Below are 27964 nucleotides of genomic sequence, written 5' to 3' on the forward strand. Positions count from 1 at the left end.
TATTTCATATGCGTTCTTCACGTACGTCCGTACCGTGTACGGGGCGTACACACGTGACAGCTACAAAGCAAGTGAAGCAAGTATAAGCTAGGTCGTCGGTCCTAGGCCTACGTGATATTTTTGGGTTCACTGAATTGCGCTAAACCAACTGTTGAAATGGTAAGTAAATTTGGTTTTTGTATCGGTAATGACAAGATCCACCTTCTTTGATTTATAGAATAGGAGAAACGGTATTTAAACTTGCTTTTTTAAATTTTAAAGTCGTCATTCATTCACTGATTCACACACACACAGTCGTCATGCATTCACAACAGCAGGCGTCTACTAACGTTACGTTGTCTTAATATTACGTTCACGACAGACTGAGACTAAGAGTAAGACTGTTGTGTAGGCCCTATAGGTCTAGTCAATGGATTTGAAATTTGTGCGCATATGTGATGTGTTAGACAGAAAGATATCCGTCTGTTCGGAGGAATCTTTTATTTTTTTGACGTTATCAGTTCGGGAAACCCACTCACAAGGGGGGCCCCTCCTTATGTAACCCGTCCCCCTTATAAGTAACCCCGTCCCCCTTATAAGTAACCCCCGGGGCACCCCTTATAAGGAGTCTCCACGCTTTTTTGCAATGCAACGCGAAAATGAAAGGACTGCGGCAATTCGCTTGATTATGTCCATAAAGCTTCACAAGTTTCCTAGTTACTCACGAAATTTGAGCAAAATCGGTTTGAGGCATCATATCTAAAATCATGGATTTAAATGCGATGTCAAACGACCCATGCGAATGCTGAAATGCGAGCGATTACTGGCGTGAGTGTCGCCAGGCGCGGCGGCGCGGCAATGTTTGAGTGCAGACGTGGCGACTGACCTCCGTACTCAGTCTCCACGTCTGCACTCAAGCATTGCCGCGCCGCCGCGCCTGGCGACACTCACGCCAGTAATCGCTCGCATTTCAGCATTCGCATGGGTCGTTTGACATAGCATTTAAATCCATGATTTTAGATATGATGCCTCAAACCGATTTTGCTCAAATTTCGTGAGTAACTAGGAAACTTGTGAAGCTTTATGGACATAATCAAGCGAATTGCCGCAGTCCTTTCATTTTCGCGTTGCATTGCAAAACAGCGTGGAGACTCCTTATAAGGGGTGCCCCGGGGGTTACTTATAAGGGGGACGGGGTTACTTATAAGGTGGACGGGTTACTTATAAGGAGGGGCCCCCCTTGTGAGTGGGTTTCCCGAACTGTTATCGCTCTCCACCGGCAAATTGTCATCACTAGAACTAGACACTATCGTTAATCAAATCATACGATTTAATTGATAGACGTCGAAGACCAAGTAAAAAAGTACTCTTGGACAGCAAGCATAATGGCGCACTTGTCAATGTGACTCGCCCCACCAATAATGCCCACTACCCCCGGACATGGGTGCGTCATTTCCTTGTTTGGTCCATCAAATTTGTGACCCAGGTGTTCGTCATTTTACCAGCTTTGTCCGTCAAATTTTTGACCGAAGGGTGTGTCAAAATCCCATCATTGTCGGTCAAATTTTTGACCAAGGGGTGCGTCATGGTACGTCATTTGGCCATGGAAAACTGCCCGCATTTTTGCACGCTACCAGTACCGGATACACGTACTGCGAGTGAAATTACAGTGAGCGCTTTCCCGCGGCAAGTGAAAACCAAAGTCGGGAAGCGTTTTGGAATAAGAGGGAAAAATGCTTGCCAGAGTCTGGCAAGCAAATAATTTAAAAGCCACCCTTTCTCCTCACATTTTCCCTCCAGCAAACCCATGAAATCATGCATACTCAATCTCAAATCAGGGACTGTTCAGCGATGTAACAATTTCAACCTTACTGTCGAACACTTAGTGCCTATTGCATATTGCGATGCAACACCAACACACATTGCTATCGAAGAAAGTTCGTTTGTATTCCAATACAATGTGCGTCTAAATAATGTTCTGTGGTGACAAAGGCGAATTTTTGACAGTAAAAGAAGCGGCAGCAGAAGAAACTGCCTGCCGCATGCCATTTTCTGCTCGCGGGATAGCCCGATTAGATGCGCGACGCTGTTAGTACGCTGTGCGAATCTCTACGTACAGCGACTGGGCTGTATATTGACGGATTCTGTGACGTGCTATGTGTATTTTTGGCATGGGCAGCGCCATTACGCGGTGTCTCAGCCGACCCCCCCTTCCCACTCCCCACCCCTCTCCCTACATTAGCACGCGCGCAGAATGAAAAACTGACGCATGGTTGCTTTAGCCAATGGGCGTCTCGTACTGAGTGCGCGAATGCTTGCTTAGTGCGCGAACCTTTGTTACAAGTGCGCGATAAACATGTTGCCGGGGGGGGGGGGGGGGTGGGGGAGAGCAGGGGGGGTCGGCTGAGACACCGCAATTTGGGCTCATGGCTGCGCCCAGTGCCACAAAATGCCTGCTGCCCTCAACGAACCCGAATCGGTCAGTAGTTACTCGCGGGAATGCCGTGGCGTGGTGTGTACCTGCGCTGCAGTATGCATCCACCGGACTAGCAATGGCCGCGCACACACAGCGCATCTGCACACATGTGATTGTCATGTATGGATTGCATCCACAGAATACATATCGTAGCAGCAGCATGATGTACGGTGAATGACGGTACGGTGCTTACAGGGCCAGGGTAAGGGGAAACTTGCCGGAACTTTTACAAATTATGTTTACGAACCAAAAGAAAATGAACTTGCTTGAATAAAACGTATGCAAAAATCGTTTCAGTATTTTCGGGGGTGCGTCAAAGGTACCGAGGATGTCCGTCAAAAAAGTGACCGAGGTGTGCGTCACATTGAACGTGTTGTCCTTCAAAAAAGTGACTGTGGTGTCCGTCAAAAACCCTGTGTGGTCAGTCAAAAAATGACCATGACGCACCCATGTCCGGGGGTAGTAGGGTGCGTCATTACTTTGACAAGTGCATAACAAACACAAAAATTAGGTAAGCAGATGATTAGGACTCAAGGAGAAGGTAAGGAGAGAAAAAAAAAAGACAGAAAATGGACGACAGGATTGATGACTTCCATGCTGACTCAAAATAATACTTTCATTACACACACAGCCAGCCAATAGGCCGGCCGCGCCAGTGCATTCAGCATATTTAGCAATTCAGCATGTGTATACACCAATTGCAGATCCAGAGGGGGCACACCGGGTGCGCGCTACCTCTTTATTTTTTTGTTAAAACAAAAGAAAGAAAATTTAAAGAAAAAATGGGGGGGGGGCACATGTGCCCCCTTTAATTTTGTGAAGGTGCCTCCCCTCTACGGAATTCCTGGATCCCCCCCTCTGCACACAAACTGATACACACTTGCAACACAAGCATGTCACACACCTGAGATGGACAGGTAAGTAGCGCAATCAAAGCCCATTACAATGTACATATGCTAAGCGCGCATTCATCACTATGACAACCAAGATGCCTTGCGAAGAGGCTCAGACCCTTGTGAGGTGAAATAACCAATTAGAAGTATTTTAAGATACATGTACAATAGGTAACTTGACTAAAACAAATGTTTTTGAGTCTCGGTAAAGGGATCTGTGCATATTGGCTAGATTTTTTTCTCCAGGTTAGGGAGGGGTCTCAGGTTGTGGGCGGGTATCGGGCTTCCTAGTTTTCGTTATGTATAAATGAAACTCCCCACATAAATGTGGGATTAACGAGTGAGGCCTACCGATATCCAATTGAGACCAGGCCCGTAGCCAGGGGGGGTGCGTCGGGTGCGTACGCACCCCCCCAAATTCTGAAAGGTCCACTTTTTCATAATAACGGTTTTTAGCAATTCTCAAGATAACAATCCAAATAAATATAAAGACACATTATATGCTACGTAAATGTGGAAGAGTACGTTTAACAATGTTAAAAATAATTGTACGAAACCCTTTTGTTGTATGAACCATCGGATCGTCCCCATGCACACAAACACAAATGTTATGTATCAATATGCGCGAGCTATTATTATATTGGCACTGCTTGCCATGGCCCTTGGCGCGTGTGACCGGTGGTTTTTTTTTTTCCACTGGCCGCCCGAGTACGTGCGATGACATTGAGGTTGACACTTGCATTTTTTCACAGGAACAGAGGTAAGTGGATGAAAATCTAATAGCCTCAAGTTTACATATATGATAAATATTAAAGAAATTTCCTCGAAATTATTATAATCGAAAACCTGAGACTTTTTATATCTGCGTCTCACAAAGATATAGTAGGAAAAGCCTGAATATTGCAAGAGCTCCGGAGTAAAAACAGTCAGTGAAAAACCCTATGGTATGATAGCATTGTGAGAGCGTTAGACTGCATTGTGACGATTCGTTATTTAATTTACATTCTTTATTGATATATTTTCATAAATATCTCAGGTAATGAGTCGGATTGGATTACAATTCTCACTTACAGCTTTGTAGAAGTCTGAGTCAACAGTATCACACAGTACTTCAAGACGTATTATAGTACAAACGATTTCTTGAGCCTGCACCGTTTCAGGCTCTGTTCTGGATACGGTGGTAGAAACTCATTCTTTTTTGTTGTTTATTTTATCATTATTTACTAATCTCTTTTCTAACTTACAGGTAGCGGATTTCTTTGCAGGCCAAATTCGGAAATGTAGTGTTGATTATTACTTATACATTTTCTCATGTTGTGACAGTTCTATTGGTTCTCATTTTAAAGTGAGCCAAAACCTAAGAACATGTTCACTTATAATTTCCAAAGAGTATTATGCAGGCACGCAAACTCATTTTAGTTGTATTTCATTTGAATGTAATGGGTAAGAGGGTATGAGGGAGAATGGAAAGTTCTGAGCTATGAAGTAAAATAGTAAAGTAAAAAGGTTTTCAGATAGTATCACAAAAGAAACTCATTCTTTTTTGTTTGTTTATTTTATCATTATTTACTTGTCTCTCTTCTAACTTAAAGGTAGATAGATCTCTTTGCAGCCCAAATTCGAAAATGCCTAGAGACAGCTAGTAACCAAATATGCTACTATATATAATTTAATAAATAAGAAATAACCATTCCAGTATGTATCTTAGTGTGCACAGTAAGACAGATCAAATCAAATAGGAAAACATCTGAGCACTAAGCCTGAGGTCTGAATTTGCACTCAACTTCTTCCAATGGCTAACGGATGTTTAATTTTTGAATTTCACTGACCTCCAAATTTCACAAAGAAAACCTTCTTAGCATGATGGTTAATATGACATTACTTACTTGACTGATATTGGAGATGTTTGCGAATCGGATCTACTACCTTTAATATTATTAAATCTAAAGTGATTATTTGAAAGTTCGGAAATGCTGGAAATATCCTACCAGAAGGAGGCAAAATATAAATGGTTCACATTTACAATTCATTTTGTTTTAAAAATTTTCTTATTTATTTTCGTTTTTGACAAACTCGCATACCAACGGCTGATATACTGTATAGTAAAGTGAATGTTTCATCTTCCAAACAGCATCCAATGGGATGGAAAACTCCAACTGAAAGGTGGACACCGTGACCATACTCGCTAAAGAAAACGCGTAATAGGGGTCGTTTTTTCTCACGGATTAGATGGAAAGTGTGATGTACGAGCGTTTATAATCAAAGGGTATCAAAAAGGCCGAAATTTGGGAAAATGGTATATTGTTCAATCATGATGAAGTACTTCTTTATGGTGCAGGAAACATTTAAGGAATACTTGTTTTTAAGGCCCGAAAAAATCATATGATCATTACTCGTTTAGGGGCCATTTTGAAAGTCCATGTATGAGCATGGTGTCCACCTTTTAATTGTCGCTACCCCTCCCGGGACAGTATCAAAGGACCGATTTGTTAATTAACGCAATCCCCCCTTCCTTTAAAAATCCTGGCTTCAGGCCTGCTAACGCGGGTATACAATAGAAAAAATAAAAGTTAAAACAACACCAGGAAAATCACTATTCTCAATTTTGCGGCGCGCTACGCGCGCAGAGTCTCGAACACAATTAAACTTTGCAACTTCCTGGCAAAATGAGTTTTTACTATTTCCTAGATGAAATACCGTAACGCGATTGCATGCAACAGACAAAAATACAAATTTCCTCGAGACTTTAAAACGTCATTAAAACAGTCAAAATTCACAATTTGCGGCGCGCTTCGCGCGCAAATTCTTATACAACTTTTGTATTTCGGTTGTCCAAAGAATATATATAAATATATATATATATATATAATTGTGTGTGTGTGTGTGTGTGTGTGTGTGTGTGTGTGTGATCATTGGTATTGGTACCGAAGGTCCGTTTTTTTAGTGACCGCACCCCCCCTTGAAAAATCCTGGCTACGGGCCTGGAGACACTGATGATGGGTTAATGGACTACTCTACTCTACTATGGACTAGCTTTGCTATTGTCATTTGAAGATTTCGGGCGCTAAATTTGTCAAAATATGGTGAGTTTTGGAAGCCTTGGTGAGAAAAAAAAATGAACTGTGGCAAAATTAAATGGCCACTGCTATGTTAATTTAATCATGTGTGATGTTTGCTTTACTAGTATCTAGAATTTAGTGATCTCGTTCGCGGCATGTAATTTCACGCGCAGTGTGTGTGTGAAACTTTGCAGTGGCAAATGCGTGCAATTTATCACTGTTTTTTTTTTTTTCATGTCTATATCCAAATGATCTACCAAAGACTGACCCTGCATCATTTTTTTTTTGACCGACATTGATATGATTATCACAAACCCCTCAGTCACAAATTTGATTGACAAACCTTGTTAAATGATGCACACGTGGGTGACAAATGTGAATGACTAAATCAGAAAATGATGCACCCATGTCCAGGAGTAGCAGGATGGGATTTTACATTGACAAGTCCATAAAATATATATGTACAGTGTCCATTCAAAGTTTCTAAAAAGTTTGTGTGCAGCTAAAAATTGATTTTTATTTTTCCTTTTCCTCAAAGGAGCTGGATGCTCATTGTGCCTTGTTCAAGGGGTTAGCAGTGCTAGTCAGTAGTCTTGATAGCAACCTAGGGGTTTAACCCTAATCCCACCGGGTTTTTTTTTTTTTTTTTTGGGGGGGGGGCCTTTTTGGCCCCCCCCTTCAGATCTTGGTCGTGGATCGCGCGATCTTCGCGAAAATTTGCACTGAGGTAGAGGCCAATGTAATCTACAAGATTGTATAGTTAGATTTTTCAAATTTTAATTTATGTATTTTATATTAATTAATTTCTGCTAATTTATGCAAAATAATTTTTTTGCCTATAAATCAAAAAATAAAGCTCCAAGACTTCTAATTTTTGGTGAACATATTCTTTTCAATATCCTCAACAATAATATTGAAGCAAAAATTCGGCTTCATAATTATTTCTTATGTATTTTATTGTTTATTGAATTTCTTTTGTATTTCCTTGTTTTTAACTTTTTGTTTTTGTTGGTTTTTTCGTCAATGTTTGTCGCAGAACTTTTTTAAAGCATAATCAGGCTAAAATAAATCATTATCAGCCATTGAAAGTAAAAATATTTGTTTTTATATGAATTAATTGCAAAAACACAATTTACATTGGATTTGTACACAAAATCACGTTTTTGAGCAATTTTTGGGTCGACAAATTTTTTTCAAAGGGGCGTGGCTTCCAAACGGTATGCCTGGGAGTGACAAATTTGGTCTCAAAAGTTGCGCGATATTTGAAAGAAAAAAGTCATAAAATGTCGCGGCGAGAGCATCATGCGTTGCGGAATAATCACGCGAAACGTCGAGGGGGGGGCCAAAATGCCCCCCCCCCCCCCCCCCCCCGGTGGGAATAGGGTTAAGGGCCATACACATTTATGACCTTATTCTTAGTTGAAAAAGCACTAACTGATATTCAGGTGACAGAAATGGTTGTCACATTGTTCATCTTCCTAACGTTTATCATTTAACACTATTTCTCATCTATTTAATAGCCTCAAAACGAACACATTGAACTGCACAAGAAACGCTATGGACAGCGTCTGGATCATGAAGAAAGAAAGTAAGTATAGCATACTGTGTGTTTGTTTTTGCTAGCCAGCTTCGTAATTATTTAAATCAAATTACTAAACATTTCATTAAATTTGATTAGATTTAAATGACCAACAACATCAAATTCCAAAAACCTAGAATAAGCATTCACTATTAGACCCCGTTTACAGTGCGAGGCTCGGCCGAGCCCTCCTTCATTTCAGTGTAAACGCGCAAAAGGCCAAATGCGAGGCCAAAATTGGCCGCGCATTTGGCCACGCTCTGGAGGTGGTCTCGGCCGCGGCCAAGCCGCGGCCAAGCCCGGCCTCTTCTTGGTGTAAACGCAAACTGGGCCAAATGCGCGGCCAATTTTAGTCTGGCTTCCAGACCCTCTGCACGTACTATTTCGCTATTCACGATATCAACCCCCTCAACGTCGAAAACTAGTATACAGTTTGTAGTTTAAGGTGGTTTTGTCCTGCAAAGGATTTTTCCTTCGGCAAAGGCCTTTGCCCGAACGGCGACTTTGTCGCCACGGAATCCAGTTGGCAAAGGGTCTGAAAACCAGACTATACCGAATTGCGTTTGTTTACAAGCAGAGCGCCACTACGACAAAATATTGAAAGGTTTGAATTAAAGCGCGGCCGAGCCCTGCAGTGTAAACAGACAAAATTGCGGGGCTCGGCCCCGCAATTGAGGCTGGGCTTGGCCCAGCCCCGCACTGTAGGTTAAAATGTATGGTCTTTTGATTTCTCAATTTTGTCAACCAAAAGTGTGAGGAGGAGAATCCGTGCAAATGTCATTCAAATTTTCCCTGGCTTCCTGGTTGTGAATGTTCAGCATTCAATACATTTAGAGGGAAACATGTTTGGTATTTAGTCATTGAATTTTGTTAACAGCAGCCAAGTGCAACCAGTTGTTCAACCACTCCAAGACATGCAATGTACCTGCCCAGATGCCTAGCATACCAAAGAGGTATAAAGAGTACCGGTATCTGATGGAAAACAAAAGACAAAACAAAACAACAATGGGCATCTAACAAATTGCAAACTTTACTGTGTATCCCCATGGACCTAATATATATGAACTATTCACGGCAGTCTTTCTTTGATGTAATCAGTTCCTTGGGTCAACTGATTTTCATGAAATCCATATTACTTTTTAAACTGGAAACATTGTCTCCTGTACCACAAATGTGCTCTGTTTTGAGATCCAATGTGGAAAATTATTAGCCTTTCTCCTGAAAAGAATAATAGATATCTTTTATTCCATCCCTGTAATTCTTGATCACAAAATTCACCTACTTGAAAAAAAAAAAAAAAAAAATTATATTCAAGAGATACCGGTACCCATGTTTGTTTATTACATCTACATAGGGCCTTGGAGGTGTACACCAAACTGAAAGTAGCAACTACTGTATATGCCATATATTTTGCGAGTTACATCTACATAGGGCCTTGGAGGTGTACACCAAACTGAAAGTAGCAACTGCTGTATACGCCATATATTTCGTGAGTCTTAATTTTCGCGAATCGGGAATTCCCAACGATTTCGCGAGTGGTTAAATTCGCGATTGTGGAGTCCTGTACTGAACGCAGAAGTGTACAAGTGTACGTCACATTCACATCGGGATAAGAGTCAATATTTTTGCATGTCTTTAATTTCGCGAATAGCACCTAACTCGTGAAATTCGCAAAAATAAAAACCTTGCGAAATATTTGGTGTATACAGTATATCTCCAGGATTCAGCTTCTGTTTCTAATATTGCATGTTTTGTATAAGCCTTTGTGAGTGGGTTGTTGACTGAATAACCCCCATTTTCATCCCAAGCTATAGAGGTTTGAGTTGTCCCCATAAATTTTAAATAAATCATAACAAAGTGCACATGTACAACATGTAGGTTCTTCATTTCAGGATGTATGCACAACCAGGGGATGAGGAAAGAAGTCCCAATACAGTTTCTGGTCATACCTCAGCTTTCCAAAGTGATGTCATGGACAACGTATGCATGAATTTTCTTAGAATTCCATGCAATTGGATCATATTTTCTAATCATCACATACAATTTGACAGTTTGTTTTTCTTGTAGCCCATCATAATCAACTTAGGAAAGTTGACTGTACCTTCACATTGTGATACAATACCCATTCAAATAGAATACTGAATGTCATATCAGTGTTAAAAAGTAGGATGAAATGCTCACAGAGATTGCCATTCTTTCTTGAATATTTTGGCATGGATTTCAGCAAAAGCTTGTATAGATATTGAGAGGAATTGGATAAGCAGACACAAGTCATATCTAACTTATGTCACTTCTACTGCCAGTATTTCTTGGTGAGGAACTCTTCAATGTTTTTCTTATGTTTGTATCATTTTTCTTTTCCTAGGAGGAAGAAGGAGGCCCGTGAGCCCCATGAAAGGGCACACAAAGCTCGCATGCTGACTGGTCTTAAGTGAGTACAGAAAACCTTGTCAACAAGATCTGTGCCACTTGTGTTGGGAGATTTTTTTTTTTTTTTTTTTTTTTTTCTCTGAGACGGCTGCTTGGCAAATTTCTCTGTATCACTGCAGGTCATCAAAATGCTTTGTATCAAAATGGTTTGTATCTTGTTACTCAGTGTCGTTGGAAAAATTGTTCTAATCGTAAAATTCAGAAATATGTCAGTAATTATTAACTTTAATGTATTTCCTAATATTTCCTACATGTTTTTATTAACATGCATTTGATGAAATTTGCAGGAAAAGAGAGAAAGGCCCATATTTGAATAGAAGTGCGGGTCCCGTTATTCACATGAATACTAATATCTGTAATGTGTAATCCGAGACTGAGTGTCATCCTTTTCCATTCTGACCAATCATTTCCATAGATTACAGTTAGTAAAAGCAACTGAGAAACACTTGCTTCTGCCTTCTTTTATCTTAATTTGCCTCTAAGGGCTAAGCTGTACAACAAGAAACGACATGCGGAGAAGATTCAAATGAAGAAGACGTAAGTACAATAGATTTATTCTCAGAGTTACTGTCTTAAGCTAGATTTACGTTGTATGCTATTTCATGCAGTAGCTTGCAGAAGTGAGTACATCCTTTACATGTCAGTGATTATGTAATGATTTCTTTTCAAAGGACATTGTTACAGATGATGAAAGGGTGATATACTACAGGGTAGTCATTGTACAATTCATGTAGCAATGTAGATTTATTATGCCGTTGAAAAACATAACTAGCAGTCACTATTTCCAAATATTGGTGACAACAAAAGTGAGCACACCCCTAAGTGAAGAAGCTGAAGGTAAAGGTAAGGAAGTGGCTAAGTATGTCATCAGATCTTGACCACATCAAACATCTTTAGGGCATCCTGAAGTAGAATGGCGGAGAAACAGCAGGCATCCAACATCCAGCACTTTCATGATGTTTTTGTGGGGGAGAATCCCAGCAACAACTTGGTAAACTCTATGCTAAGGAGAATCAAGGCAGTGCAGTGTACTAGACAACAATGGTGCTCACACTGGATATTGTTCAAACTAAAATGTGCATGAACATACTTTGGCATGTTGAATGTGGGATACACTCACTTTAGCACTTTTGTTGCCAATGATTTTAGAAATAATGATGTGTTAGTTAAATTAGCTCGACAGTGTAATAAATCTACATTACTACACTTGTTGTTGAATGACTACCCAAAATGGAATCAAGTTTCATTCCTGTAATGATGTCAAGTTCGGCATAGGTACTGGCATAGGTACTGGCATTGGTATTATCTTCCATTTCAGGCTTATATCAAGCACCAACACCATTAGTATGATCTACACAAGTGATACTGGTCATAACTATTGATCCTGAACAATAGTCTTATCTTTACAAAAATATGTACATTGCAAAGGTGTGCAAGAGTTTAATGAGGAAGAACAGTGATTGCTCTTGGATCACAGCTAAGAATGCTTTGAGGAGAGATGAAAATGCCACAAATTTCTGAAGATCTCCACAATTCAATAATTCTGATTTTGCTCCCAGGACCAAATTTACATTACCGTGTCTACCTATGTAGATTGTTGGTGTACTTTCCATGGAATACATTGCATTAGCATACTGTATACGCCATATATTTAGTGAGTCTAAATTTTTGCAAATCGGGACTTCCCGGCGATTTTGCGAGTGGTTAATTCCGCGATTGTGGAGTACTGTATTGTCTAATTTTGCAAAAAGCACCTGACTCGCGAAATTCGCAAAAATAAAAACCTCACGAAATATTTGGCGTATACAGTAGGTTATGCACATTCTTCATGTGAGTAGAGACGATGTGCATCCATGGACGTGAATATAGGTATCACGTCTAGCAATGCTAACACCAACAGTGAATTGAAAATTACCAATTTGATACTCTCTGGCAGATTTTAGTCAATGGGGAAAAGCATGTACATGTATATCCCCTACAAGAATAGTTGAGCTTGGTTCAGGGCGTATCATTCAACGCTTTGGTGCTGTTTTTGAGATAGCATTAATGCCAGTTCTAGCACTGAATTTGAATGGTTCTTTTAGTATACTTTTGCTCATCTTTTGTCATATTTTGCTTAAAGGGACTGTACAGTACTGGTTGAACTGGGGATCCATGTTTTGAACTTTCCTAAGTGAGATAATGAGAAACCTCTTATGAGATATGAAAGAGCATGTCATTTTAAAAAGGATTCAACATTTATTTGATGAAAATTGGTTTTCAAATGGCTGAGATATCCAAAAGAGTGCTAATAATAAAAGGCGACATGCCACAACTTTATTAGGATCTCTTTGTTTCACATTGTTTTTGGATATTTCAGCCATTTCAAAACCGGTTTTCATCGAATAAACTTTTGATACCCTTTAGAACTGCATGCTCTTTGACATCTCAAAGTGGTTTCTGAATATCTTGCAAACCGTTAAAAGCTAAATCCTCACCTCGACAAGAACCGTACACACCCTTTAAAAATGCAAATATTAGCAGCAATGCATTAGCTTTTGCATTTTATCAAGTAAATCATTTAAAAAGGAGAATCACAAACCGTATGAGGATTGTAAGACCATTTGTGTAAGGTGTTGAATATATAAAGTATTGATGTATTAGATGGCATGTTCCACTTAAAGCTAGAGTTTTGTTTGTTTCAAGGAAAACATCGGAACAAAGTATGTTTGACAGCTGGAAGTTGTAAAAGCATCAACTTTTGTTTGCATACTATGTGTTCTTTTGTTGTAGATGTATCTATGCAAAATGAATTAACTTTTGATATCTTAGATAAGGTTTATATCATATTTGTCACATTTTTGTTATATGACAAAAGGAAATGTAAGTATATTAAAGGTTTAATGCCTAGGATGACATGCAATTACCTCTAACTGTGTCATACCACAGCATTAAAATGCATGAGGAGCGCAAGACCAAGAAGCGTAACAAAGAAGAAGTGCCCGATGGGGCCGTGCCTGCCTACCTCCTGGACCGTGAAGGTCAGGTTAGGGCCAAGGTTCTCTCCAATATGATCAAGCAGAAGAGAAAAGAGAAGGCTGGCAAGTGGGATGTGCCCTTGCCAAAGGTCAGGGGTCAGGGAGAGAATGAAGTCTTTAAGGTCGTGAGGACAGGCAAGAGGAGAAGTAAGTATAACAAGTTCAGCATGCAATTTACTTGTTTTTATATGTCTGTATCCCAAAGGGTGCTGGAGGCATCATGTTCTTTATTTGCCTGTACTTTAGCCTGTTTGCAGTACAGTTTGTTGTCATGATTTTAGTAAGCTCTCAGAAAATTCTGGGTACCTTTCCCAGGTATGCTTTGTGGAGGTGTAGATGCAATCATTAGACTTTTGGCAAAATCCAAAAAAAGGTCACTGAACTTTGGCTATTACTGGAATTTTTCAGTTATTTCTACATCTCTCAATATCCACTGATGATACATTTTGGGTAGAAGTCATACAAATAAATCAATTTATTTCTATGAATTTATATTTTTTTAAAGTCAGAGGTCATTGCACTTAAAAATTCATTTTCTAGCAATATGAACTTAAGTTAAAGGGACATTCCAGACGATTTTCATAATTTCACATCATGTAGTACATAAATCGACGACTCCATGTATAGATTTGTGGAATTTACTGTGGTTCTTGAGCAGAGAAACAATACTTTGAAAACCCTTAAACAAATTACACTGAACAAGGATGATGACATAGGAGGTTCACATATTTCAGAAATGTGGCAGTGTAATTCCATGACAATACCGCTTGCTTGTGAGTTCACCTGTGTATAATCTATGCATGCCTTCTTCTTTTGTTCTGCTTCCTTGAGCCCCAACTCGTGCATTCTTATGGTGACTCTGCCATGTCATCATCCTTGTTCATTGCAATTTGTTCTAAATTTTGAAAATATTCTTATTCTTCATCCCAATCATCACAAATTCTGAAACTCTGTCCTCAGTATAACTGATTTATAGTTGTTCAAATGTAAAAAATCTGAAAATCATCCGGAGGTCTCCTTTAAGAATGTCTAGTGGTAATATTAGCTTGTAGGAAGATGAGAAATTATTATTTGATCAGCTGCCCGAAATGACACAGGTGAAAGACCAAAGTGTGTAAAGAGGCCACCAACATTATGATCAAGTGCAATTTCCTGGCTTTAAACTTCATGTGGTAATTCCAATAATAGTAGTATGTGGTGAAATGGATTGAACTACATATTAAGATATTTTCTTTGTTCAGAGAGGGTTAAAGGTTTCAGCCTAGCTTCATCAAATGTAAATGAAGGCCCATGCACAAGTGTATGACGCATGTAGTGATTACATGAAAATTAGATGCATGCCAGTTGACTTCTGGACAGTCGGGTTGAGATAGCGTTGTTCTTTCTTTCTTTTTTTTAAGAAAATGCAGAAAATTGAAGATTTGTAGGGTATGAGTCATTGCAAAAGTGCGAAACAAGATTTCATCATCATGTCTCCAGAATGAGTAAATTTCATATCATAAATTTTACATGAACCCAGCATTTTATCAGTCAGTTGAGCTGTGATGATAGAGAGTATTTATTTTTGCTTCAGTCTGCTGATCTGAACAACAAGGAAATTGAAACATTTGAAATTTGCTCAGAGCCCATGCTAAAGAATGTCAATTGATTTCATGTGTGCAGCAAATCATGTTTACTGAAGGGTAGTTCATGCATGTGAAATTATACAATACTATGTACCAAAATGAATGCAAACCATTGTCACATCACATTTCAGCAAAGGCTTGGAAGCGTATGGTAACCAAGGTCACATATGTTGGTGAAGGCTTCACAAGAAAACCTCCAAAATATGAGCGCTTCATAAGACCCATGGTAAGTAGCCACTTTGAGTGATTAGCCATTTATTAGCAAACTCACCAAAAATTTCTCAAATTTAATTGGTTTGCGATATTGTAGTGCCTAAAATAAAAAGCACAAGCAACAGCAACTGAACCAACAAAGATTGTTTTCAACCTGACAGAAAACTCCCACTGTGTTATTTCAACTTATTTATTGGTCTTTGTTCACACTTTTATGACATTTCGTCAACTGAGCAGGTTTACAGCCAAGTGTATTTCCTTTTCCAATTTCACCTGGTTATTTATGTCCTAATGTTAAGCTTTTGAATGTACCCTTGGAACAAAATAAAAAGATAATAGAACATTGTAGAAACATTTCTTGTCTGTATTGTGGGAATGTGGCAAAACTTATTTTCATGTAACATTATAAAATTACCGAAAATTACTGAAAAAAAGTTTGAATATCCTCATCTGAGTGAGTCTGGGTCAATAACTGTGCTTGGTAAGAGGGGAAGGCCGAGGGAAGTAAAAATACTTGGCAAAATCGCTGGAAATTTCTCAAAAATTTAATTGGTTTGCAATACTGCAGTGCCTGAAATAAAAAGCAGCAACAACAACAACAACAATTATTACACTAACAAAGTTCATTGTCAACCTGGCGGAAAACTTTTACTGTGTTATTTTAACTTTTTTATTGGTCTTGCTGTTTTTCCAAATTGGATTTGTGTGTCGTTGTGTTACTCTAAAGTGTACACATGCCTGCTGCACAAGTTTATGACGAGAGCCATGCTGTCCCACAATCCGATCCGAGATCTTCGAGGGGGAGACAATGATTTGTACACATGGATAGCACTGTAAAGTTAATCGTGCACTTTTATGTGTGCTTCTATAGGCTTACACTTTGGAGTTCAGTACAAGGCTGCAAAACTGGGCAGACTTGACTTGAAATGTTGCCTAATAAGTGAGTGATCTTCAATCAAAATATCGGTGTTTGCATGACTCAATGTGCACAAAAGCACTTTGTGATTTAAGGTCTGTTTCTTTTGGATATCTTTTATGGTTGCTGATACATGTTGTTGTTTTTTATGCCTCCGCCATGAAGTGTTGCTGGAGGCATTATGTTTTCAGGTTGTCCGTTCGTCTGTCCTTTCATCCATAATCAATTTTGTGGACAGCGTTAACTAAAAAATAGTTATAGTTTGAGGTATCCTAATGAAACTTAGCATGTAACTGTATCAGTGGGCAAGGTTGTGCCTGTGGACTTGTGGGTGCACATGCTCTAGGTCAAAGGTCAAATGCTCAAAATTTCGCTATTTCCCCCATATCTAATGCAATATGCCTCAAGGTGTTTTCTGGAAACTTAGTGTATATATGTACTGCCAAATAAAGATTCTCCAGAGAGAGTTTGTGGTCATGAGGTCAAAGGTCATAGGTCAAGTGAAAATGTTAAAATTTCACCTTTTTCTCCATATCTCACAAATGGTTCAAGGTATTTTCATGGAACTTATACATATGCATGTACTGACTGGCAGTGATTATCTAGGGAATTTGGGGATCATGGGTCTAAGGTCAGGGGGTTAGAGGTCAGGGGGGTCAAAGGTCAAGGTCAACTCCTCAAAATGTCACGGTTTCCCTCATATTTGTGCAATGCCTGCAGAATTTTTCTTGAAACTTGGTATTATTACCCAATAGAAGTTTCTTGCCAAAAGGTCAAGTGAAAGTGCTATATTTCACTCCCTCCATATCTCGAAAGTGAGTCATGGTATCATCATGAAACTTATGCATGTTCTACCTGACAGTGATTCTCTTGGGAATTTTAGGGTCACAGGGTCAAAGGTCAAGGGCAAAGGCCAGGTTAAAATGCTAATATTTTATTATTTGATACTGAAATTACTTTTACACTTTTTTCCATACCTTGAAAATTATTCACTGCATATTAGAACTTATAAAGGGTCAAAAGTCAAGTTAAAGTCCTCAAATCCCCAAATACCTGCACTTGTAGACAATTACTATATAGCCATTCATCCAATTAAACCTAGTTTAAGGAAAGTAAACATTTGACACATTTGTGACAAACCTGTCATTTATTGAATATTTTGCCAATTATGTGAAACTGTCATCACACATTGTCAAGATATTGTGCTTTAGACGTATAAGGAGAATCATGCATTATGGCGGAGGCATACCAGTCGCCATAGCGACATTTCTAGTTTTCCTGATGTTCGATGGTTGGTAAGAAATTGCCTATTATCTAAGATCGGCATAAGATTGGATGATTGGTTACACCTCTACACCAAACTACCCAAGTTTACTATGTTCTTGGTAGGTGATAGTCTGCAAGAATGCGTGGGAGGTGAATTTGTGATACTTTGGTGAGCCCTAAACCTACAGGGTCACTTGTTTTTAAAAGAGACTGTCATGATCAGAGTGGTATTAAGGCTTGAAAGGTATCTCCAACTACCAGGTTGTGCAAACCTTTCTGTGTTGTACCTGGAGCCTGTATTTCTGCTGAAGAGATGGACCAAACACAATGCCCCATGGATCCAAAGCACTGATAAAACACATCATCTTCAAAGATCAACTAGTATGTTTTTGGTATTTTGAACCTACAATGTACGTATGTAGCAGAAAGCAAATGGTTATTCATGAGAGTTCCAAGTGGTTATCCTTGTAAGCCCCCCCCCCCCCCCCCATAAAAAAAAAACACAAACAAACAAACAACAACAACAACACAAGCCTTCTCTTTTTCATGCCTCCGCCACAAAGTGGTGCCGGAGGCATTATGTTTTTGGGTTGTCCTTCCGTCCGTCCGTCCGTACTTCCGTACGTCTGTACGTACGTACGTCGGCATTCGTTTACGCGATAACTTGAGTAATATTGACTGGAATTTTACCAAACTTGGTCCAGGTATAAAGTATGATGGGGCAATTACTTGATTAGATTTTGGGTGAAATCAGCCAAAGGTCAAAGGTCAAGGTCAAATCATGAAATTGTATTTGTTTACGCGATAACTCGAGACTGGATCGAGCAAATTTCACCAAACTTTGTCCGAGAATGATGTATGATGGGACAATTACTTGATTAGTTTTTTTAGTGAAATCAGACAGAGGTCAAAGGTCAAAGATCAAGGTCAAATCCTAAAATTTATCTGTTTACGTGATAACTCAAAACTGGATGAAGCAGCTTTCACCAAACTTGGTCCAAGGATGATGTATGATGGGGCAATTACTCAGTGCATAAACTTATAAAAGGGTCGGTCATAAGGCACGTAAAAATCCTCAATTCCCCAAATATGTGTAGCTGCACTCTTAGACAATTATAGCAAACCCAGTTCAAGGAAAGCGAACATTCAAGATATTTCTGACAAACCTGTCATTTCAATATTTGCCAGTTATGTGAAACTGACATCACACATTGTGAAGACATTGTACTATACACCTATTGGGAGAATCATGCATTATGGCGGAGGCATCAGTTGCCATAGCGACATTTCTAGTTTTTCTTTATTATGATTGACTGTGGTAGGAGTCACCTCAGGGGGTTAAGGGAGTGCAAAGTTATCCAAAAGTTGCATTTGGTTTCCATAGGAGAGGCCTTGGGACAAGACAGCTTTGGGCCAAAATGCTCTAAATATAAAACATTGTCTCTATCCAGTGGTAACGTGTTTAAAAACGTGGGTACCGGTATGTTCATAAAGGATGGTGATGTGTTATTGTTCGTGGGACCCCAGAGGTAGTAGGTGCAATATTATTAATAACATGTCACCAATTGACACCACAGAGTTCTTGAAGAAGGTCATGTTTGTCTCCAAGCTCTTGCTAGGGTAACCTGCCCCCTTTCCCCCATCCTCCCACCCCTAATATGTATGGAAATGACCCTTGTGTGTATATTGTTCTTTTCTTCCAGGCACTACGCTTTAAGAAGGCTCATGTAACACATCCAGAACTGAAGGCAACATTTTGTCTCCCTCTCATCGGGGTCAAGAAGAACCCAAACTCGCCAATGTACACCTCACTTGGGGTCATCACCAAAGGAACCATCATAGAAGTAAGCTCCTGCAGCTGCAGCTGTTGAATGAATTAACCATTAGCGTGTTTATCATCACTCTTCAAATACCATACATGCTGTATGCAGTATAGTTTACAGTATAAACATGAGTCAACAAGTTTTCTTAAAATTAACAACTCCCAAAATTTTGCCTCCTGTGACAAAGTGCATCTAATATTGTCTTGAGGGTTGAAAATCACAAACCTTTTCTCTTGAAAAGGAATAATACTTCTTTCTCATTCCCTCTGTGTGCTTCTTAATGGCAATTATGCAGCCACTCATGAAATTCCTGATTACGAAATATACTCGCGAAATATGTGGTGTACTAGTATATGGAATTTATCCTTAATCCTGTAAAGCCCAGGGGAGGGGTGCCAATTCTACGTCCTTGACCCAATTTCAACCAAATTTGGTGACTTTTTGTCGAGCCCACCGGAGGTGCGGGGAGACTAAGGGGATCGCCTGCGGCGTCTGTCCGTCCGTCGTCTGTCCGTAATGCTACAAAAACTCATATAACTCTTTACTCTGGGCTTCAATTGCAATCAAACTTCGAGGGAAGAGGGGTCATACAAAGTTTCACTTTTTACGATGTATGAAGGTCACCTCAAGGTCAAAGCTCACAGCCAGGGGTCAATGAACTTTAGGGCCCAATGTTAAGTTTTTATGGTGCGTTTCTATTATGGATCATAACTTTTGATCCATAACTCCATTTGTGACCAAACTTGAAGGGTAGATGTCCCTTGGGGGGGTGGATGGTCACCACAAGGTCAATGGTCACAAGCATGGGTCAACGAACTTTTAGAGCCCAATGTTAAGTTTTTATGGCGCGTTTCTATTATGGGTCATAACTAATGGGGCCTTTGAAGCCCTCGGGTCCTGCACGCCCCAATTGGGGCACTATGGATGGATCAACTTGGAACCCAATTTTCACAATTTCACATTTTTATCTTCTTTAAAACATTTTGTGAGATTTACTGTAAAAGTGGATATTTTCGCGGGACTAATTTTTCGCGCTAGGCCGGGTCAGAAGAGTTTCGCGTGTTTTTAATTCCGCGGAATCAAGACATCACGCACAGGAACGTATGGCAAGCAAAAATATTCGCGTGTTTTTATTTTCGCGCTAGTTTCTGGTTGCGCGAAATGCGCGAAAATTTCAACACCGCGAAAATTTCCACTTTTACAGTACACCAAGCTTAGCAGGTATTGTCACTAGGATGAACAAATGTTTTGTTTTTGATTAGAACTTTTTTTTTTTTTTTGGTTTTTTTTTTTGTTACAAATGGGCATCATGCTCAAACTAGAGATCCCAAGGGAGCCCCCAAAGCCACAAAATTAAACAATCATTAAAGGGGACCCTAAGCCCTGAAACACAAGACTCTTTAAAATCTTCTCTACAACCAGAAAGATAAAGGATAGTTAGTGTGCTATGAGTAATTACATTTTTTAGCTCACCTGTGCCGAAAGCTCGAGTGAGCTATTACGATCGCTCTTCATCCACTGTCTGTCATGCAAAAACTTTTTACATTGTCATCTTCTTCTTGAAAACCGATCCAAAATTGGCAGGTAGCATCCCTAGAGAAAAGGAACTCAATTCCTTCAAATGGGCACCATGTCCCACCTGGGGGCCATTGGGGGGGGGGGGGGGGAACCCACCCTCATTAAGGAATCTTTAAAGATCTTCTCTAGAACCAGAAGAAACTTTGCAGGTAACATTCCTATGAGGTTAGAATCTCAATTTGTTCAACTGGGCACCATGCTCAAATTAAGGAATATTTACATGTACAAATCTTCTTCACTCGAACCAGAAGTGATAAGGCCAAGTTAATACTATGAGTCAGTACGTTGATGACTGTAGTTCCAAGTTTGTTCATTGCAGATCCAGAGGTACCCCCACCCCACCTGTTTGAAGCATGGTAGGGGGGAGGGATGCCTAAATTGTACATTTTCATCTTCTTCTTGAAAACAATGTAATGGATTTTCAACAAACTTGGCAAATAACATTCCTAGTAGTGGGATAGGATCTCAGTGTGTTCAAATGGGCACCATGCTCCCCTTGGGGGCCCCAAATTAAAAATATTTAATTCTATCCTTCTCTAGAATCAGAAGTGATAGAGCTTCAAGTCTTTTTTTTTTTTTTTTTTTTTAACTGCATAGTCCAACTTTCCAAGTACAATGTACTTGGCAGGTATTTTTACCAGTGTGATGGAATATATATGCAAATGGACACCATGCTTCCAACTCTCAAAGCTGCCCCCCCCCCCCAAGTTTCCAATGTTCTCAGGTAAGAGTCTGCAAGAATGCATGGAAGGTGAACTTGCGATAATCAGGTGAGCACGAGACCTCGGGTCTCTTGTATGACTGTAGGATCTGGTCAGGAGGATGTCCCCCTTGTGGCACTAGGGACCAAGTTTGCTGCATATTTTCACATTTTTGTCTTCTCTGTGAAAATGCATGATCAAATTTTCACCGAACTTGGCTGGCACACACTGCATGTCTGCATGCTGTGTTATGTACACTTTGTATGACTGGAGGTGACAAATTTGTGTCCAAAATAACTGTGAAAATATGTTTAGGAATGCAATAAAAGAAGCCAGTTGCAAAGTGATCAAGCAGTCCATCATGTGTTTACTACAGGCAGAAGAGATGTAGCTGTAAGCAACAATCTGTGTGGTAATTTTGTGCACATGTAGACATGCAGGCCTATACAATGTACATGTGTACTTTAAAATAAGGACTTTTGAAAGTATTAAAGGGACTGTACAGTACTGGTTGAGGTGGGGATTCATGTTTTGAACATTCCCAAGTGAGATAGTGAGAAACCTCTTATGAAATATGAAAGAGCATGTGATTTTGAGAAGGATTCAACGTTTATTTGATGAAAATTGGTTTTCAAATGGCTGAGATATCCACAAAAGTGATAATGATAAAAGGCAACAGACCACGCCTTTTATTATGATCTCTTTGTTTCACATCGTTTTTGGATATCTCGGCCATTTCAAAACCGATTTTCAACAAATAAACTTTTGATACCCCTTAGAATTGCATGCTCTTTGACATCTCATAGAGTGGTTTCTGAATATCTCACAAAACGTTAAAAGCTAAATCCTCGCCTCGACCAGAACTGTACACACCCTTTAAAGTATGGTGAACAAGAAAAACAGGATGATACTCATAAACGAGGTGATTTATACATTTCTGGAAAGCCTAAGTCTCTAGGAATATGAATGATTAACTTTCAGAAGGTAAAAACGTCTCTAGAACGACGGAGAGATGGTGTTTTGAGACCGTTTTTAGACCACCTGAACCCGATCAGACGGCGGAATTTTGGTGACCAAAATTATGACGTCGCAAAACGAACGAATCAGCCCTGCGCTGATGCACTGTGCTACGCACTCCATCCACACAGTGGACTCCCGTCTATGGAAGGCCGTTGTGGACATAATTCGTTTGGGGCACATGTATGGAAACGGGCATATGAATGCAACTGCCTTTAGCAAATGTTTGCTAATTGACCAATCAACGAGTGTTGTTTGGCAAACGTTTGCACGGTGTGATAGCATACGTTTGCAAGTTTTTTCGTCAGCAAACGTATGCTGTTTTTTAAACATATGCGCAGAATGCCAGTAAATTGATTTTCAAGGCAACCAATGAAGTTAGCAGCTGTTATAACCAGCTGATTAGCTCAGTACGGCTCAGTACTGCTCAGATCAGCTCAGTATGGCCAATAAAACTCGAGTGGAAAAGAATTGCGGTAAGTGCAAAAGTTTCCAAAACAAATCTTCAGCTCATTGAAGAAGGCAGATTTAACCCATGTTCCAGCTGAGGAACTAACAAGGTACGGTGTGAAATTTCCACGTACACATATACGTACACTTAGTACCTCCTTGCTCAGATCGGGCGTGAGTACCTACCGTGCACACTATATACACACACGCAACATACACACATATACAACTGCATGTTAAAAGAAGTACCTGATTGGTCGATCAATTGCATACATATATGCAGTAAATTAACATACGTATGGAATGGGGCATACGTATAATAGATAACATGCAAACGTTTGCTAAAGGCAGTTGCATATGTATGCCAGTTTCCATATGTATGCCCCAAACGAATTATGTCTGCAACGGCCTTCCATATCCGTCGCCTCTCCCTCGCTTCTTCTACCACCCCGACTTTGCCACTGTCACTATCAGTGTCATTGTCACTGTCATCACTCAATTCACTCTCGATGTCAAACTCAAGTCTTTCCGTACAATATAAGGTAAAAATTGGACGTTTTAATGTCTCAGCTGAGAAAGCAGGTATGCGACTAAAGACAGGCCAGATATTGCATCCGCTCACCAAGAAATATGTGCTTTATGAATGGCGGACTTGATGTCCCGCTGCACTCGTAAAGGGTTTTGTTCATTTCATGACGTCATATTTTAGGGCTCGAAAAAGATGGCTGTTCCGGAGCGAAAATCGGTGAAGTAAATCAGTCAGTTTTAACTCGGATTTCTCAGTGGCGCGTATATCTTTTAATAAGTCACATTAAAAATATGTTATAGGAGTCATTTCCCTCTGCTTTGACACCTTCTTTTACAATGTATATGATTTTCTTGATTTTAATGTCTAGTTCACCATACTTTAACTGAAAATTTGTACTGTGCATTTCAGTGCTGTGACCCCATTCCCATCTAATTTCGTGTCCAAGGATCTGGTATCACAAACACTCTCATACCAGAGGAATTTTCAGTGGTATTTCTGCACTCATACACTGACAACAGTTGCCCTTTCTTGGCATTGTACACATCGGTCAACACACAGCTGACACATAGCTAAAGGTGTACTCACCTCTTAACCCGTTGAGGATGGACTGATTTTGCTACAACACACATTTTCCATAGACACCTACCCGAGTATACTCGGGACTCGTCCTCAACGGGTTAAGCTGTGTATAAAGTATCTGAAGTCACAATTGCACAGGAGGTATTCAAAGCTGGCAAACACTTGAGGTATAAAGTTTCATTTACTATAAAAGCGGGTGTGGAAACTTTCGCATATTTTGTGCGACCACAAACTAGCAGGAATATAAACGCGTTGCGAATATTTTTACCATTATATTCACCACTATGTATTGTCTTGATTCTGTAAAATTAAAATCACACAAAATTTGTCTTATTCAGCAGTGTGAGAAATCATGCAAAAATATCAACTTTTACAGTACCTGATAAAGCCACAAAATTGAAGTGATCTCTTGAGCTAAAAATTCTGCTCTACTGTGACCCAAATAATTGCAGTGCAGCTGTAATTTTTATGAAGAAACTGTCAATGAGTGATCTTTAAAAATGTGATAGTACTGTATTACACATGTATAATGGTGTAAGGATAAATCTTAGGTTTCTGGGTGCTTTGTATTGTTTTGTTTTTTAGTATTAGTGTGCATGTGTACATCATGTAATGTGTTTCTGCCACAGCTATAAACAGCCTGTTTTTCTCTTCTTCTTTTTTTTTTTTTTAAAATGGCCAACCATGGATAGTTGTATATTTTCCTAATCTGAAAATGTTTGTTGAGTAGTTATACTATCAAGCGAACTTCTTTGTTTTGTTTGCTTTCATAGGTCAACGTCAGTGAACTTGGTATGGTAACGCAAGGAGGAAAAGTTGTATGGGGTAAGAGCCTGAGAATTCATTCACTTTTTTCATACTTTCTAATGTCTCAGGTTGTTGAATTATCTAAATGAGCTCTGCATAATAATGTTCATGCTTATTAGATATATGGTATGTGGTGTGGGCTAATGTTAAAATTGAATTTCCAAGGGTGAATGCAGTGTGAAAAGCCATTAGTGTTTTGATTGTTCAGTCTTTGTGGATTGGTTATTTTAAAGAAGGCATGACTACATGTACTTATACAAACATAATGACAATAACATACTTGCCAACTAGTAAGATTTTATCAGATTCAGTAAGATTTTTTACATTAAAAATAGCAAAATCAGATTTTCTGTCAGAGAAATCAGATTTTTAAAAAATATTTAGATATACCTTTCATGTGTATTTTCTGAAGATTTGACCGAAAGTAAGATTTTTAACTTCAGTTTGCATATAAAATAAGATTTTTGCAATCCACAAGTAAGATATTTCATCTTGAAATGTTGGCAGGTATGCAATAAGTGAGAATTTTTGTGTGTGTTAATGTCTGAACTACTGTGCAGGTTTTCTGTCTCTTTCTTCGCAGGTAAATACGCACAGGTCACCAACAACCCTGAAAATGATGGTTGTATAAATGCAGTCCTACTTGTATAGAAGGAAAGAGACTTCACATTGAGCAAGTGCTTTGGATTCAGGAACAGACTCAACTTGCTGACTTGCAAGCAGCAATAAGTGCACAAGAATATTTATGATGGATGGCATCACATAGTGTTTGGAATCAATGGAGGAGAAGAAAGGGTGATTGTCATTCACCTCATGAGGAATCAACATTGATCCAGGATAATCATTAGTGGATATTTTTGAGAGACTGTTCATTGAGGTCGGCATAAATTGTCATAAGTACAGATAGCATGCAAGAATGTGGTCATGTAAGTGCATTGTATGCGTCTGCAGTAACTGTTATAGATGAAAACCCCATTGTGATGTGCTGAGGCATAACAAGGTACTGCTGTTAACCAGTTGAGGATGGACTGATTTTGCTACAACACGTATTTCCCATAGACACCTGCCTGAGAATACTTGGGACTCGTCCTGAACGGGTTAAGGAGGTTGATTGTCCTGGTCCCACTTTGATGTACTGTAAAAGTGGAAATTTTTGCGGTGTTGAAATTTTTGCATATTTGGGAAAACAGAAACTAGCATGGAAATAAAACATGTGAACATTTTTGCTTGCCATTAATAGTTTAGTAGTCGATGTCTTGATTCCATGGGATTAAGAACACGCAAAACTCATCTTACGCGGCCTTGCGCGAAAAATTAGTTGCGCTAAAATATCCACTTTTACAGTACCTGTTGTTCAGTGAATAAGAGTACCATTGTACCATTTATAACCAGCTTGGTTATAGCAGAGTCTTGATTATGTAAAGTATTCTCCCATCCAACTGATGAAGATAAACCCTGCAGAATTTCCTTGGATTAACAAGCAAATAGAAAACACTGTGTGCTGACCAAAGTCTAACAAGTAAATGTTTGCAGTCTGTATTTCAGTGCACAATGCAATGTTCACTAAGGTCACCTGCTTACTGCTTCCCATAGTGCAATACAATGTTTTGTATTTTGCAGACTCAATAATGAGGTGTTTTATTACAGCAACTAACTGTAGTTGCAATAATGAGGTGTGTTATTGCAACAACCTGTATTTGACAAATTGCCTGTCATTGACTTAATATGCTCTGATTTTCAGTTGTTTCCACCCTGAGTATGTATGCCTATGATTTTTTTTTTTTTTTTTTTTTAAATTAATGGCTGCAACTATAATACTGAATAGTTGGTGCTTATTGATGTCAATTTGTCAATCCGTTGCAAGAAAAACTTGATGCAAGAATCAATTTAAATGGGGTGTGTGTTCTGGCATATTGCATGTAACAGGTGCTGTGTTATTGATATACCAGTATTCTAGTCAGCCACAAGGCGGCCGGCATGATAAACAAACATAAATTCTGATCACAGACTTGCACATTTCTTATTTCCTTCATTATTCTAAAATCTGGTTAATCATCATGTGTCAGTGTGATTTTCCATACCTGCCTGCCTTTGTGTGTCCCACAATCAACTCAGACCCCTGAATCAGAGAAGTACAGGATGTTAATACATTGTAGGTCTGTCAGATGCCTGGTTTTGGTCCCAAGAGTGCCAGATGCATGTTTTCAAGTTGCCTACTAGGTGCATTTCTTCTGTCTGTCTTTATGCATGTCCATTTGATCACCCCGGATCTGATCTGGGGTGATCCAAGGAGAGATCCATGTTGACGCCTTGGACATCCTTGGACATCCGTGTATTTCTGTATAGATCTGGGGACATCAGGGAGGCCAACACGGCAATTTTTGGAGGTCAAAAACATCCGGCGTCATCCGGGGATTGCCGTGTTGTCAGAGCAATCCGGGATGGTCCGTGTGGCTGCCGTGTAGCTGCCGTGTTTGTCCATGTACATGTAGATGCCGTGCTCTTCCGACCTAATCCTTGTAGCTGCCGTGTTGATACCATTTGTACAGTCATATCAAAGCTTGTCGACACTCCATCGAGGTCGAAACTATCCTCGATCTCCCCGGATCTTCCCGGATCACCGTGTAGATCCTTGAGGATCCGTGTTTATACAGTGTATGTGACTGGGACCTTAGTAAGATCCAGCTTGGTTTGCAATCTTATCTTAAATAGCGGTCAGGAAGCGAAGTCTCAGAGATTATATTTATCATTTGAAATAAATGAATACCCTTGTGTGAACTAAAAACAAAACAAAACAAAAAGACTTTGAGCATACTACAAAATTAGACCTACAGGTGACAAAATCAGAGGTAAAATACTCTTTTTTTTTGTGTGGACTTTTCTTTTCTGGTAATCTTGCTTGTGTTACACCTCATCAAAGAAGAGTCTGGTTATACATTGTACTAGGTGTTACAAAAAACATTTCCCACTTTTGATTCTTAATAGTTCAAAAACTATATATCAGATAAAACTGTCATTGATATGAGT

The 27964-nt window shown here is 39.4% G+C and overlaps 1 protein-coding gene across 1 annotated transcript; it reads left to right on the top strand.

Moving 5' to 3' along the window:
• The first annotated feature begins 70 nt into the window (after positions 1-70).
• LOC140230382 (ribosome biogenesis protein NSA2 homolog) lies at positions 71-27944 on the top strand. The gene is made up of 9 exons (XM_072310531.1): positions 71-159; positions 7928-7995; positions 10352-10417; positions 10900-10953; positions 13345-13580; positions 15190-15284; positions 19157-19297; positions 24904-24955; positions 25521-27944. Exons 1-9 carry the CDS (start codon positions 157-159, stop codon positions 25586-25588), a joined length of 783 nt encoding a protein of 260 aa, XP_072166632.1. The 5' UTR covers positions 71-156; the 3' UTR covers positions 25589-27944.
• Positions 27945-27964: the final 20 nt, after the last annotated feature.

The sequence above is a fragment of the Diadema setosum genome, chromosome 7, assembly GCF_964275005.1.
Source record: "Diadema setosum chromosome 7, eeDiaSeto1, whole genome shotgun sequence".
Taxonomy (NCBI): Eukaryota; Metazoa; Echinodermata; class Echinoidea; order Diadematoida; family Diadematidae; genus Diadema; species Diadema setosum.